Below are 16588 nucleotides of genomic sequence, written 5' to 3' on the forward strand. Positions count from 1 at the left end.
AGGAACGCCTCCCCTAAACTTGGCTAAAAGTAAGAACATTGTAGAGCACCGCAGGTACTGTTAGCCTTATTGAGGGATGGCAATTTTCAGAAAACCAGTTTGTGTGTGTGTGAAGGTAGCCCTTTATATGCTTAAATAGCTTTGAAAATTGTTCTTGTTATTTGGTGATGGTGATGGTGCAGCTGACGGAGCACTGGCATATGGTATATTTGCTGCTCTTAGAATTATAGCGTACAAGGTATCCAGAGATGAAGATAAACATGAGTCTCTTAGATCACATCTGAAGAAGAGACTTGAGCGGTCTTGAAAACTCGTGTGGAGCTGCAGCTTTGAATAATTGTACTGTTAGTCCAGTAAAAGATGTCACAGCCTGCAATGAATCCAGTACATAATGCGCTTCTAATTACTTTCCACCTTAGTTACTAGGGCTCTTTTACTGTAAACTGTTCTGTTTTACTAACTGTGTGTATCTTCTCCTGCAGGGAAGTGATGAGTACCCCAGTCACTTGCATAAGGAGGAGAGAGAAAGTAGGGGTCATTGTAGATATCCTTAGTGAGACCTCATCTAACCATAATGGTTTTCCTGTAGTAGAGAATAACTTGGACATGACACAGGTGAATGACATTGCATTTTTTCACACAGGTTTGTGATGTGGGGGAACGGGTCTTTCTTATGGAGTACAGTAACAATGAATGGGTCCTCCCCCTGACAGGAAAGGACAAAAGAGGTGGGGGAGAGCTTGTGCCTTCCTGGCAGGGAGCCATGGGTTCTACAGCCCAGGAGTGAGGATCGGTACTAGAGAAATAGTACAGGATGTGCCTGTCGTTCAGGTGGATGGTGTGAGATGTGTCTGTCTCAGTCCGTGGAGCAGGATTGCACCCTGAGTGTATACCATGAATTGAATAATGCTGACAGATGATGACACCAGCAGCACGCCCCCTCTGTGCTTCTCTGCAATCCGGGTCTCCATAGCAGTCTGGCAGCACATTCTTCTCGCTATGGCTCAGCAATATGACAAAGCAGCAAAAACATGCTCATGTGGTGAAAAAGACTTGCAGTTGCTGCTTCAACACTTCCTGAAGCAACAGGGAACACTGGGAGTTCTCACACAGAGCAGTCACGTTATGCATTAAACCTTGGTCTGTTGATTATTCTTTCAAAGCTCATTTTTCCCTATGAAGGTGATCCCTTACAGAGTTCTCAACTTGACAAAAAATAGTGAAAGAAGGCTAGCCTGGTAGCTCAGTGGCAGTGGTGGGCAGCAAGTCCTTGGTTTGATACCTGAGTTGGGCCTTCCACGCCATGGGTTGGCTGGCGGATACTGCAGAAGCAATGTTCACAGCCCTGAGTGGGGGGTGGGGGGGGGGAAGGGTGTCATGGTCATTGCCTAAGGGTCACACCTAGTGGCCAGATTCAAGGCCCATAATTTGCAGAGTTGCAGAAGGAGCCATAATGCATAGGCTCCAGCCCAGAAGAATCACTGCATTGACCAGACTAGGTCTGTTGGAGGGAGGGGTGTAAAATAGGAGAAAAATCCCCAGATAGTAGCAAATGAAGGCTTATGGGGCCTGATCCCAACCCTGGCTCCAGCTGAGCTGGAGGTGCAAAGGAGCAGGAGATAAAAAATAGTTCAAAATTTAGTAAATGGAAAGACATTGCCTTTCTACCTCAAAATGAGCTTAGGCAAAGAAGTGGATTTCTAAGATTCTATTTGTTACGTATATTTACAGATTGGGTAAATAGTTGCTAAAAACTGTAGGTTCCCTGTACGTACCAGGATCAGTCCAGACATCTGCTGGAAGGGGGTTATCTCCCCCTTCCAGCAGATGGAGTCAGAGAGAACTTTGAAGGATGCTTCCTTATAAGGTAGTGCACCCTCTACTAATCCTCAGTATTCTCTTGACCCCAGCAGATGACAGTGGTGGCTTTCATTCCCCTCTGAGATGACTAGAAAGCTATTTTAGGAATTTTCTCTATTTTCCTCAGCTTTCCTTTCTTTTGGATGGATCAAGTCTAATTAAAAAAAAAATAGAATCTTATTTTGAATTTTCTGAGGGAATTATTTGGAGAGCTTTCCTGTAGCCTCTCCTCCTGTTTTAGTGGGAGCATTCTATAGCTTGCAGGCTGGTTAATGGTTCATTCTGCAAGTTTGTTGTTTGACACTGTTTTGTGCCTTCTGCACACTCTTATTTGTTACTTAATTCTATTGTTCTTGATCCATCCTGATTTTCCTCTTTGCTTTGATATACTCCATACTGAGGATTAGTAGAGGGTGCACTACCTTATAAGGAAGCATCCTTCAAAGTTCTCTCTGACTCCATCTGCTGGAAGGGGGAGATAACCCACTGTCTGGACTGATCCTTGGTACTACAGGAATGAAAATTAGCAGGTAAGGAATAATTTTCTTTTAGTCAATATGACTGTAATGCAGGGGTGGGCAGCAATGGATGTGCATGAGAGATTTGCACACGATGGAGGCAGTGCATGCAGATATGCCTCGTGCATTTCCCTTTTGGAGATCTTATAAGCAAGACCTGTTTTGCACCCCAAGTCAGGAGTTGCCCACCTCTACTATAATGTATATTTTCTATCCAAAAAAGGAAAAATCTACCACAATCTTTTAACACTAAAACCAGAACCAGCAAACACTGCGCACACCTGTATATGGTTGGATAATTGTCACAAGTTTCATTTGGACAATTAATTACAATCCATAAAAGTATATAGAAGTGACAGAATATTTAATGCAGACATAGGATGTTATTGCCGGACATATATATATATAAGCAGTGTTTGCTGCTAGAACTTATAATATCATTTATGATGGTCTATATTTAGCTTTAATTTGATTGTGGTTTTACAGTTTAAAACAGGGGTCAGGAACCTATGGCTCGCGAGCCAGATGTGGCTCTTTTGATGGCTGCATCTGCTCATAGACAAATCTTTAATAAAAAAAAATAAAAATCTAACAAAACCCCCCACCCTCCTGACTCCCCCCAAGACCTCCAAAATTAATTTACTACAACCCCCCACCCTCCTGACCCCCCCACCAAAGACCTGCCAAAAGTCCCTGGTGATCCAGCGGGGGTCCAGGAGCGGTCCGGGAGCAATCTCCTGGTCTTGGGCTGTCGGCTGCCAGTAGTCAAAATGGCGCCGACGGCCCTTTGCCCTCACTATGTCACTGGGCTCGACCAATGGCGGCGGTAGCCCCTGTGACATAGTAAGGGCAAAGGGCCGTCGGCTGCCAGTAATCAAAATGGCGTTGATGGCCCTTTGCCCTTACTATGTCACAGGGGCTACTGCCGCCATTGGTCGAGCCCAGTGACATAGTGAGGGCAAAGGGCCGTCGGCGCCATTTTGACTACTGGCAGCCGACAGCCCAAGTCCAGGAGATCGCTCCCGGACCCCCGCTGGACCACCAGGGACTTTTGGCAGGTCTTGGGGGGCGTCAGGAGGGGTGGGGGGGGTTTGTTAGATTTTTACTTTTTTATTAAAGATTTGTCTGCGAGCCCTGGAGCCCCGCTGGACCACCAGGAACTTTTGGCAGGTCTTTGGGGGGGGGGTCAGGAGGGTGGGGGGTTGTAGTAAATTAATTTGGCAGGTTTTGGGGGAGTCAGTAGAGTAGGGGGTTGTAGTAAATTAATTTGGTAGGTCTTGGGGGGGTCAGGAGTGTGGGGGGTTGTAGTTAGTATGGCTCTCCCGGAATTACATTGTAAAATATGTGGCGTTCATGGCTCTCTCAGCCAAAAAGGTTCCCGACCCCTGGTTTAAAAGATCGTGATAGATTTTTCCTTTTTTCTACCTGTTTTTTTTTGTTTTATTTATATTTGTTTGTTCTACACTCCTCTCTGGGCCAAACTGTCAAAGTCCAGGCTTTGCACAAGGGAAAAAGTCTGAACAGCAGCAGCCCTGACTTGTATTATTAAAATGTTGTACCAGTTCTGCAGATAGATGTTATGGGTCTTGAACTGGAGGTCTGCTAAAAACTGTAGATCCAGTTGGTATGTCATAATATATTGAATCCCTGGTGGAGATTTCATACTGGAAGTCGCAGTGTGTTTCTCTTACCAGAGTCATTGAACTTGTGTGTAAGAGTTTATAAGGAGAAGAGCTCCCTTTGTATAATTAATACACGTTGGAATATTATTGAGCTACTCTATTTTTTTTCTTCCGATTTTGTTGCTGAATGGCTCTTGTTCTGGAAATTATTTTAAATTTTCGATTGTTGCGTGACAGCATTTCTACATTCACATCTCATTTTCAGTTCAAAGGAAGCAAGAATGGTAATGGAAACGCTTTCATAGATGTGAGATGTACGATGTACCAGTGATGATGTTCGCTCGTAGAATATTCTGGGTGGTAGCTGGATTGCACGTGTGTTTCTCTTACCGGAGTCATTGAACTTGTGTATAAATTGAAAATACAATAACTTTGTTTTCATTTTCCAGTTACACTGTTTCTGCCTTGCGCAGGCTGTGACGTTGCATTTGGACTTGGGGGGGCGGGTGAATTAGTGCTGCCGTTGCTAACTGTGACATGCCGTTTTCCAGCCGCGCTGTCTTAACACCTAACTGTCTTGTTGACATTGCAAATTACTTTTTTCCTTTTCCTTTTTCTGCAGCCACCAAGGTTATGTGGGCTGATGCTGCGGTCGCAGCTCATCGTTCTTCTAAAGCACAAGGTGAGTCACCAGATATAGGGACACTAAGCTGACTGCCAGATTAACAGGGATCTTTGCCAATGAAATCGGTGTGCTGTGTGTATGAGTGTGCAAGGTGTAGCAGGGAAGGTGCACATTGCTTGAGACATTGCACAAGAATTGTAAAGTAGGTGAGGTTAGTGCACTTATGAAGGCAATCTTGCTTGTGATTTCTATACATATGCTGGTCTATTACACGTATATTTTGTTGTAATGTTCTTTGTCACAATAAACAATCATGGATCTTTCACACAACTCAGGCAGGAGAACCTGTTAGAATGAAAGAAAAGCAGTAACTTTAGGACATGGCATTACACCTTAAACAGAGAGAACCAGAGTCCTTGCCCTGCACCTGCCAGCAGCAAAGGTTCCTCCAGATAAGTTGATGAAAAGTGCTCTGCTGCCTGATTATCTTGCCCCATCCTTCTGCCTAACCATTAATACTGCTTTGGTCATCCAGTGGATACAATAAGCCCAGCCCTGTCAGCCAGAGAGCAGGAACACTAAGGTACAAAAGAAAAGACTGCATTGCTCTTGTAGGAATCCCAAAATTAGATTGGAAAGTCAGTTCAGAAATCAACTTGGATACCTGCATACTGTCCGCATCAAAAAAGAAAACAAATCTGCACCAGACGCAATAAAAAAAGAATCAGAATTAAAAAAAAAAAAATATGGCAACTCATATGGTTTGGGATTTTTTTGGTAACAGCCCGGTATAGCTTTTAAGGCAGTTATCCACTTGCTTTACACCAGTTTTCGAAAGGAAAAGTACGCGTATACTTTCCCTTTTGAAAATTATCCCACCAAAATGACCTGCACAATATTGCACCTGTTAAGAAGTGCGAATAGATTTTTTCCGGAAACTTTTCTGAGCATATTTTAGAAAATGTAAAAGAATGCACATCGATGCCATCCCCTGCCCCCGGGGACGTCACTGCTCGTACAGGGCCCTATGTGTGTGTGTAAGTTCACCCGCATACCAGACAGGTAGTTTTGTGAGAGGTCATTTCTGCAGGTAAAGCACATGAACTGGCTCTGAAAATGATCCTTGTGAATTATAGTCTCTAAAAACACTGATTTCAGGATGTGAGCCCTGCAGCTCAGTTATCCACAGCTGCCCAACTTGTACAAGTTTCAGTGACAGAGTCTTCTCTCCAAACGAACACTTGTGTCGTACCTTGCCGAGATGGTGAGGTTTGTGTCTGGAGAAGCAATTACAGTTTCAGCCCCCCCTCCCAATTTCCTGTGGCAGCTCATGGGAAGATTCTGCAGAATAAAGTAGAAAATTGTCACATTTCCCATTTGCATATTAAATAATGCAGTTTTTATAAAAAAAAAAATAGTCATCAATTAACTTTTCTTTTACTTTGGGTAATTTATTTTCTCTTTTACCTTTTTTTGGATGGGATCAGTGGGAGGGGATGGGGAATTTCAGGGATGGGGAGGGGAGAAAGAAGTGATAGGAGGAAGAGAGGATCAACAATGGGAGGGGCAAGAAGAAGGATCAGAGATTGGGATAGAAGAGAGGGAGGAAGGATCAGATAAAGGAAGAAGGGAAGGAATTCAGGACCAGCTGGGGAGGAGGGAGGATGACCGGGGATGAAGAGAGGATGTGTGATTAAGGACTGAGGTAGAGAGGATTCTCTCTGTCATCTCCTCTCCCTCTGCTCTCAGCACTGAGCCTCTCTCTCTCTTTCTCTTACAAACCTCCCTGGCGCTAATCCATCCCCAACGCGCCCCCCCCCCACACACACACACACACACACACACACACACACACACACACACACTTTTCTCCTTTGTCATGCACGCAGCATGCACCACCTGCACCACCTGCCCCCATCCCTTGCCTCATTCTCCTCACCTTCTCCATCCACCACCCAAGTCAGTGCTTACCCTCTTCCCACCACCATCAATCTGTTCTGATCCACCTCCTTCTGTTGAATCTCCCTCTCCCTGCACTGATTGACAGGCAGCTGTGCCTCCTCTCCATCCTGATCCCACCCCTGGCTTCTGTGACTCTGCAGAAAGGGCCAAGCCCTTGCCACCTCTTCAAAATTGTAGGAAACCTTGATTATGGAGCTGAAAAGTATTACCATGCATAACATTACTGTGTGACTCCATAGGCTGTGCTACCAGGATGGTTTTCATTGACAATATTTCATCCTAACACTCATTTATTCAGCTTCCTCAGGTTTCCCTCTGTCTGGTTGCCATGTCAGTGCTTTAAATTTTAGGCCTGGTGCAGTAGCAGTATCCATCTTTAGGTGGATCACACTGTGTAGGTGAAATTTCAAATTTAGATTTATGCCAGGTTGTTGGGATCCGGTTGCCATTATGATCAGAGACTTTGTTTGCAACAGTAATTGACGGAGCATGTGTATGCGCATAACACTGAATACATCTAGTAGCACTATAGAAGAGACTGATGGTGGAAGCAGTAGTAGTACGGTTTCATCGGCATTTGGCCAGACTTGTTCTAGAACATCTGTACTGTATTATCAGCGTCTCAAGCAAGATGTGGGATGATTCCTAGCACACACGAAAATGTCGTCTCCGGTGTGAACCGTGCAGAATGCTGTGACGCCTGGCAAGCCTCTTACGAAGGACGAAAGCCTGTTTTCTTCTCTTGCAGGTGTTTGTTGAACGAGCAAACCTGAGTCTGGTTCAAAGGCGGCTGAAGCTGAAAGATTTCCGAGATGCTTATCCTCGCTTCCCCCCTATCCAGTCTATACACGTGTCTCAGGATGAGCGTGAATGCCTGATGGATATGACGGAGTTTATGAACCCCACTCCTTACACTGTGCCGCAGGTACTAACTGTATCCCTGGTAGCGTGACAGAGCGCCTCCCTGTCCCAGAAGCGCACACACGCTGACTGCTCCTTTTCTTATGCCCTTTCATTCCCTGCATCTGAAATTCCTGCTCGCGCTCATCGTCGCGCTCTTTACATTGTGGCTGCTCGGCGTCACGCTGCACGTGCAGTAACGGAGCCTTGTTTCCGGTTGCAGGACGCCTCACTGCCACGAGTGTTTAAATTGTTCCGCGCCCTGGGTCTCCGGCATTTGGTAGTCGTGGACAGTCACAACAGGGTAAGTCTTATGCGGTGCCCAGAATGCACACCTCCAACTCTCAGACTTTATGCAGCATATGAGGCGGTGAGTCGCTTCAAACTTAGAAACAGCAAATTTCTTTAATTAAAGAATGTCAGTGGAACAGCAGGCTGTAATCAAATGTTCTTTTGCATTATTAGTATAACACTTGGCAAGTGCCAGCCGTCTTGCAGTGGCAAGCTAAAAAATATAATAATTGTAGACAGTGTAACGGTAAATTTGGATATTTATTTATTTTATTTAGATTTATATTCCACTTTTTGCACTTTTTCAGCACTATCCTCAGAGGGCTTTCAATCTAAGTTTTTGTACCTGAGGCAATGGAGGGTAAGGTGACTTGCCCAAGGTCACAAGGAGAGACAGCAGGACTCGAACCCTGGTCTCCTGGTTCATAGCTCACTGCTCTAACCACTAGGCTACTCCTCCACTCCTATCTTTGTAGGTTTTTATGGGGAAACATAATTTTAGAGCGGTGCTTCCCAGCCTTCCCCTGGAGATACACTGAGCCAATCAGGTTTTCAGGATTGCCACAATGAATATATATGAGATAGGTTTGCATACACTGGTTCTCCAAAGTATGCAAATCTCTCACATGTATATTTGTTCTGGATATCCTGAAAACCCAACCGGTTAGGTGTGCCTCCAGGAAAGGGTTGGAAAACATTGTTTTAGAGGGCCGTGCATAGTAGGAAGGTTTGTACATACCAGTTACTCACAGACTTTACTGGTAAATTTCAGTGTGATCTTACCTGAATCAAATGGCTTTGAAAACGCTGGGGTCAAGTCCTCTCGTAGGCACACAAGTCCCACCTCCTTCTAGCAGTGCATAAGTTCTGCGTGTACACTTGTACAGAGACTTGAAAATCCTAAAGTCTGCACACAGATCACCCCCAAGAACCCCTGCCGAGAGTGCCCATAAAAGTACACGTGTAGTCTGCTTATGTACATATGTGTACACACGTGTCCACCAGGGTTTTTTTTACAAAAGAGCTGCTTACCTGCATAAAACTGGATTTTGTGGATGTTACGTGGCTTTGAAAAATGCTCCCTGTATGCTTTTGTAATAAAATGTTTTCCATGGTTTTAGAACGACATCAGTGAATTGATAACTGGGGAAGGAACAGAAAAATCTAGTAGAGAAAGAGATAGGAGGAGTAAGAAGAGGATGAGAGTGGTGGAAAAGAAAGAATTGAGAGCACAAACAAGTGTAAAGAGGAGAGGAAAGAGTGACAGTGTTGGAGGAGATATGCGGGTCCCGGGTCTGGTGTGCACGAGTTTCTGGTTGTAATTTGGAGCTCCTGGGAAGAAACAGTTTCCAGTTGGTGCCAGAGCCTTTTGCCCTGTCTTAAATAGCAAGCGGTGCTATCCCATAGACACAGACGCAACCAGCCAAGATATTGACCTTAATTCTCCCAAGAAAAGGTCAGCTTACTGCCACCATGACAGATGTTCCCGTGGGCATGGCTAGCAGGGCTGCCAGTTCTGCAGGGGGAACCACCGACAGAAGCTGAGGCCAGGGAACTGAAGAATGAATTGTGCCAGGTGGAAGAGAAGATCTGCACGCGTGCCAAGGAAAGAGAGAGCTGCGTCGGAGCTGAAGAGAAAGCTTGGTCAGCTCCCCCCCACTGTGAATGAGCTGAGGCAGAATCTCTCCAGGAGCTGGCAGGAAAAGGAGATGTTCAACGCCTACATGAAAATGTCTGAGAATGGAACGAGAAAGTAACGCATTCGGTTGTGTATAAGAAGACTCAGGAGACTTTGCTGAGGGCTGGGCAAAAGACCCTCTCCACTGTAGGCACTGCCATCACCAGAAAGCTGAGTGACATGAGGAAGTCTGCAACCATTCAGTCCTTTGAAAGTGGAGCTGGAGCCTTGAAGTCCGAAGTCGTGGGGTGGTAAAGAGAACAGCCCAGAAGACCACCTCTCCCCCCTGAGATTGGAGCCAAGCCCCCAACAAGGACAGGGCTGCCTTCTAATGATTGTTTGTAATCGCACTGTGTTTTTATTGTCAGCCATTTAGGACTGTGGATGATGCAGCATACGTATTTTAAAAATTAAAATAAGTAAATATGGGGAAGTGAGAGGGAACAGAGTGCTGAAGAGAGAGACTCAAGAAGCAGACCGCAGGCTGCTTTCATCTTTTTCCAAAGCAGAGGAAATGGTACCAGAGTTTCTCCCGTCACTCTGTGTGGCAGCTTTCATTAAGTGTTTATTCATAACCTGGCTTTTCCATATCTTAAAACTCTTTTTCTGATGGTATCGTTCAGTCCAGTGCAGGGCTTAGCCCTATTCAGTGCTGGTGCAAATGAATGAGTTCAGATTTCTCCATTATTGCACTCGCTGAAAAAGGTCGCAGGATCTCCAGGGCTCATTGTCTTCTCCTCTATACACAAAGACGGCAATAAACATCACGAGCATGGGACTGGCCCTGATGCTATGGCCACAATGCGGTTTGGTACAGGATGGGTCTTGGGTGTATTGTAAAGGTTATGTGCTTGAGCTGCAAGGAAGTGACCTCTAAGAAAACATCGGCACAGAAGGGCTTAGTCTCCAGTCCTCAACCAACAAAAGAATCTGAATCACCCAAGTTGAACATCTGGGGTTAGGGACGAGGGAATAAGCACACATATTCCCTTACAGCCCCACCCTCTGTCTGCCCCACAACCCTTGTTGGACACTTTATCCTATATGCACACAATGTCAAACCTATACACTGTTAACGCGCTTATAACTTGTCACATGTGCACATACTTGATAGCAGAAACAAGGCTGATATACGGCTCGATCCAGTAAGGCCGTGGTAAAAACAGTGAGGTAGTGTCAGGCGCACCCTTCCTCCCCGCACGCACAGTTCTCTTCACTAACTCCCCGATACTCTCCTCTAATCGCATGCAAATGCATGCCGCGGCTGTGAAGCGTTAGGGAAGGGTTATGCCCGCGCAACCCATTTTACTGTATAGGCGCTGTAACAGCGCCTATACAGTAACCTGGGTGCGCTGGTACCTGTCATTTCAAATGACATTTGAAATGACAGGCACCAGGAAGTGTAAAAAAGTTTAAAAAGTGTAAAAAACAAAAAACCTGTGTGTTATATAAAAAAATAAAACAATTTTAAATACCTGTCGGAGGGCCGTGGGTCCAGGCGGCCGGTGGGCGGCGGGCAGCCATCAGCGGCATCCGGTAGTCCCTTCTCCCTTCCAAAATCGCCAAAATCGCACGGGCGGGTCGGCAGCGGGGGGGGGGGGCGGCAGCAGGATCCGGGAGCGGCGGGTAGGCAGCAGCGGGGTCCGGGGCAGCAGGGGGGGGGGGGGCGGCAGCGGGGGGGCGGCAGCAGGATCCGGGAGCGGCGGGGTCCGGGGGTGGCAGCGAGATCCGGGGAGCCAGCAGCGGCAGCATGTTCGATCGCGCAGGCAGGTAGGTGGCAAAGTAAAGATGGCCGCCTGCACGGGAAAATCGTGCAATTGGCCGCTGAAGACGTGACGTCACGACGTTTGGCGTCACGGGGTGTGACGTCACGTCTTCAGCGGCCAATTGCACGATTTTCCCGTGCAGGCAGCCATCTTTACTTTGCCACCTACCTGCCTGCGCGATCGAACATGCTGCCGCTGCTGGCTCCCCGGATCTCGCTGCCACCCCCGGACCCCGCCGCTCCCGGATCCTGCCGCCGCCCCCCCCCTGCCGCCCCCCCCCCCCCCCCCCGCTGCCGCTGCCCCGGACCCCCCGGACCCCGCTGCTGCCTACCCGCCGCTCCCGGATCCTGCTGCCGCCCCCCCCCCCCCCCCGCTGCCGATCCGCCCGTGCGATTTTGGCGATTTTGGAAGGGAGAAGGGACTACCGGATGCCGCTGATGGCTGCCCGCCGCCCACCGGCCGCCTGGACCCACGGCCCTCCGACAGGTATTTAAAATTGTTTTATTTTTTTATATAACACACAGGTTTTTTGTTTTTTACACTTTTTACACTTACCATAGCAGGCCCGAGCCTTGCTACTTTTTCGTTTGTTTTTTTTTGCCCTGGTCCCGTCCGGTCTCCTGCAGCCCCGTCCGGTCCGGACGGGGCTGCAGGAGACCGGACGGGACCAGGGCGGGTAAGCAATGTTTTTACCCTACACTACACTACACTAACTCCTACTAGGGGGAGGCGGTAAACTAGCAGGTTAAGGCCGCGGCAGAACAGCGGGTTACGGAGGAGATAATATCAGCGCCCGTTACAGTATCGCAGGGGAATAGCTAATTCCTTCATTATACAGCTTTTTCGTTCATTTACATGCCGGGTGCGGAAAGGGTTATGCGTCTGTTTTCAGAAGCGATACGGACGCGTGAAACTGGACACTGTATCGCCGAACTGCCTTTCGCGCCCGAATTGTGCGCTACGAGCACGTTACAGACGGGCAATCCTCGAGCGGACGATACTGGATCGAGCTGATAGTTGGGCAGGATTTGCTAAGGTTTTTGATACAGTTCTCCATGAGAAAGATATTGGAATTATGGATGATAGTTTAGAGATACCATTTAGGAGGAGGTAACTAACACCATTAGTAGACCATAATAATTTTTTAAAAAATTACAAATTTACCACAGGGGTCAGTTTATAGTCCTGCTGCTGCTTAATATTTTTATGGGTTGTGTAGGAGAAGCAATAGGTAGTACTGTAGCCATTACAGTATCACACTGTAAATGCAATGTAACATTCAGTGACTATACAGCAGAATATAGATGTTTTAGACAAATGGGCAGAGAAATGACTGCTGAGACGCAGTGTAGAGAAGGCTTTTGGCCTAAGCATAAGCAGATACAGAATACTCTGAATGGGACAGTACTTGCTGACAGTAGCCAAGAAACTTAATTTGTCACTAGCTTGGAATTAATGCCCTTTTTATAGACCGACCTTCAGACTCCTTCAGGGCACTGCAAATGATTCAAAATGCCGCTGCCAGGATCCTTACAGGGACCCGAATGCGTGATCCTATTATTCCAGCTCTGTACTCCATTCGCTTCCTGTTTACTAGAGCATTCATGTTAAGATAGCTCTGCTGGTTCATAAAATGTTTAAACAGTGTTTCAGCTCCCTGGATTAATGCATCTGTCACCCAGCACACACATGGAGATCTGCTCAACAGAGCCTGTTAGAGGTGCCCCTCCCTCGGCTGGCCCATTTTGGATGAACTCTGGCCCTTTCTGTTGAAACTCACTTCACTGCTGTATGTTGGCATGCATTGACTGGAAGTGGGAGGTGGAAGAAGCAGATAATGTCCTGACATACTGCTCTTATGAGTATCCATTCTCAAAAAAATATCCAAGTGTTGGGGGAAGTCCAAAAAGGGTCACTAAGCAACTAACGTGGACTCAAGGACTTGCGTATGCCGCAGTTCCAAGCTTGAGCTATTACCTTAGAAAACAAACAATTGAGGAGAGACTTATTTACACTGTGCAAGTAGATCAGCGAAGCATTTTAATCCGGAATGCAAAACAAGAAGGTGCCCACTCATCGTAGAGGGAAATTGCTCCACCAAATTCAAAGGAAAGATGTTACCGTGAGGAAATGATCATGCATGTCGCCAACTGAGATGGTCATGGCCCCGAAACTAAAGACCTGGAAAGAAAATTGGCCACATTTTGGGAGAAAGGAGAAATTGGTGGGTGTAGCAGCACAATGGCAAATTGTGTGAAGCGCACGGGTGAGGTCCATGGGGCAGTGGGTGAAAGACATGAATGTAATACAGAGGCTGCTGTTGAGAGAAAGAGACCCCATTATTTAAAAGCCTTTCATTCATTTATTTAAATCATTTATATTCCGCCCATTCCAACAGATCACGGCGGATCACCACAATACGGTACATATATAAAAATCTAAATTCTGATTCAAAAAATGGCAATATCTAAAACAAATTAAAATCGCATCAATAAAAACGACTAAGCAATGGCTAAAAACAATGAAGCAAATGTACATCATGGTGGCTGAAAAACCCTAACGCAGGAGTAAAACATCATGTACTTATCTGACGCAGAGTGAATGTAGCTTATGCCTCAATTTTCTCCAGACGCATTTTTAAATAAAAAGGTTTTGAGTGCCTTCTTAACGTAGAATCAGTTATAAGGCGCAGTTGTTCTGATAGGCTGTTCCAAAAAGCTGAGCCAGCTACCGAAAAGGCTCACTCGCGCGATGCTACCAAAGGTGCAGATGTCTTTTCTGTGGAATGCGGCGCACGCCCAGGACCGTAACTACGGAAACCTGTGCCAGTCCGTGGAGTGGCAATTCCTATTCGTGCTACTATTAAAAAGCTACATTCTGCGTGACTTGGGGCACACAACGGATGCAGATATTAACCAGCCTGCCTTTTCACAAAGGTTAGGGGGTTTAGCAGGTTTCTCAAAGTTCAGGGTTCAGGCAGGCTGAGTTCTCTGTCAGAAATAGTCGGTTTGAGGCTACTTCCCAATTAAAGTGTGGGCTTTTATAAGTGAGAAGGGCAAGTAATCTGGCCATGTGATTGTTCAATACAGATTTTATGTGGTACAGTGCCAGCATTAAGGCATTGCAAAGCCATCTGTCGTCATAGGATCACCCATTGCCTGAAACCTGCAGATGCTGACCTCATTGCTGTGCACAAGGAGTCTTTGGATGAAAGCTGTTTCTTATCCCAGTTTCTCCCTGTGAACTGTTAAGTTATTGAAGGCTTGAGTTAGGTGGTAACGCTTATCAGTGTGAAGGGATGTGAGCATTATGTCATCACTCTCTGCAGCACCACCATTTCGTAGCTATGTGGGTAGCTCCAACCATCTGTTTGTGGTGCACTAAATAAACAAGTCTATGGGAAGGGTATTTATCATGTATGTTTGTCCTGACTAGATCGTAAGCTCCTTGGAGCAGGGACTGTTTCTTATATGTGTCTGTACAGCACGTTGTATGTCTAGTAGTGCTTTAGAAATGATAAACTGTAGTAGCGGCATTAAACAGCTGTGCTGTGGATTTGTCTGCTACTCCCTAATGTGGGCAGTGGCACTGTTCATCGTCACAGCTGCCCCTCTGCTTTCTCTCCCACAGGTGGGGTAGAGGGAGAAGGGGCATGGAAATCCGTGATCCTTTGCGTTCACCCCCACGGGTGGGGGAGGGGGCATGGAAATCCGTGTTCCTTTGCGTTCACCCCCACGGGTGGGGGAGGGGGCATGGAAATCCGTGATCCTTTGCGTTCACCCCCACGGGTGGGGGAGGGGGCATGGAAATCCGTGTTCCTTTGCGTTCACCCCCATGGGTGGGGGAGGGGGCATGGAAATCCGTGTTCCTTTGCATTCGCCCTCGCGGGTGGGGGAGGGGGGCCTGGTAATCCGTGTTCCTTTGCATTCGCCCCCACGGGTGGGGGAGGGGGGCCTGGTAATCCGTGTTCCTTTGCATTCGCCCCCACGGGTGGGGGAGGGGGCATGGTAATCCGTGATCCTTTGCGTTCACCCCCACGGGTGGGAGGGGGGGGGCCTGGTAATCCATGTTCCTTTGCTGTCCCTTCCCCAGGTGCTGGAGATGGTAACCCATGTTCCTCTGCTTTCTCTTGCCCAGGTGGTAGGGATGGTGACCCGGAAGGACCTGGCTCGGTATCGCATTGGCAGAAAAGGGCTGGAAGAGCTTTCCCTGGCACAGACATGAGGACCTTTGCTGTTACCACTGAAATAATAATGCCCCTACCCTTTGGAGGGTGCTGCCGCTGCTGCTGATTCCTTCTGCTCTCTGGACCCCCCACACCTGCTTTTTTTTTCCTGGAGGGTTTCTAAACTAGAGAATGAAGACAGCCAAATCTCCTCCAAAATGAACTTGTGCGCTCGGTGCCTTGCAGTGCCTCGCGCTGGACTCCTGGGCTCAGTGTTATGCTTCTGTTTTTGTTTTGTTTTTAATCTGTGATTTGGACTTATTTTCTGTTTTACTTTTTAACAGCCTTAGTTCAAAATTGTGTTTGGTTCTTGATCGCTTGTTTTCACAGATCCAGTCTGTTGTGTTTTTCCTGTGTCTGTCTGTCCTCTTCCTCCTTTGTGAGCGGTGTAAGGTGATGCAGTACTGCCGTTTGTGTTGTTCCTTTAAAGAGTGGAGATATGTGGTGGTAGTTTGTGTTCTTTAACCTACCTCTTGTACACTTTTCATACTATGAAACAGAGCCAATTAAAAGGTCACCTGTATTATTTTTGAAAGTCAAAATGTTTCCATGTGTCAGAATCTGGAAGTGAATGCTTTAAAGTGAGAGTGCAACATTTTTGGGAAAACAATAAAACTTTCCTTAGTTTTGACTGTAGGGATTTATTACCATTTTGGGGAAATTAAAGAGAGGACAGATTAAAGTTCCCTGTAAGGTGCTATTACAGAAGCAGTGCCGTGAGTGGCATTTTGCCTTCACCTTCTCTCCATCATCAGAAACTGAAGCTTTGAGAGTCGTTCCTGAATGATTCACACCCTTCCTTAAACTAGGGATTATTAGGAAAGGAATGGAGAATAAAGCAGAGAATATCATAAAGCCTCTGTGTCGCTCCATGGTGCGACCTCATCCTGAGTATTCTGTGCAGTTCTGGTTGCCATATTCAAAAAAGATATAGCAGAATTAGAAAAGATACAGAGAAGGGCAACCAAAATGATAAAGGGGACGGAACTATTCCCCTAGGAGAAGAAGTTAGGACTCCAGCTTGGAGTAGCGGCGACTGAGGGGAGATATGATAGAGGTTCATAAAGTATGGAGTGGAATGAGTAAACATGAATCGATTGTTTCCTCTTTCAAAAAGTTCAAAGGCCAGGGACACAATGAA

The 16588-nt window shown here is 46.6% G+C and overlaps 1 protein-coding gene across 1 annotated transcript in view; it reads left to right on the plus strand.

The window, feature by feature from the left end:
* Window positions 1-16078, plus strand: part of LOC115075860 (H(+)/Cl(-) exchange transporter 7-like) — a 170053-nt gene extending 153975 nt beyond the window's left edge. Inside the window, exons 21-25 of the mRNA XM_029576722.1 lie at window positions 483-615; window positions 4623-4682; window positions 7336-7512; window positions 7711-7791; window positions 15360-16078. Coding sequence (XP_029432582.1) covers window positions 483-615; window positions 4623-4682; window positions 7336-7512; window positions 7711-7791; window positions 15360-15446 — 538 coding nt within the window. The 3' untranslated portion in view covers window positions 15447-16078. The remainder of the gene's footprint in view (window positions 1-482; window positions 616-4622; window positions 4683-7335; window positions 7513-7710; window positions 7792-15359) is intronic.
* Window positions 16079-16588: the final 510 nt, after the last annotated feature.

This window comes from Rhinatrema bivittatum, chromosome 14 (genome assembly GCF_901001135.1).
Source record: "Rhinatrema bivittatum chromosome 14, aRhiBiv1.1, whole genome shotgun sequence".
Lineage (NCBI taxonomy): Eukaryota > Metazoa > Chordata > Amphibia > Gymnophiona > Rhinatrematidae > Rhinatrema > Rhinatrema bivittatum.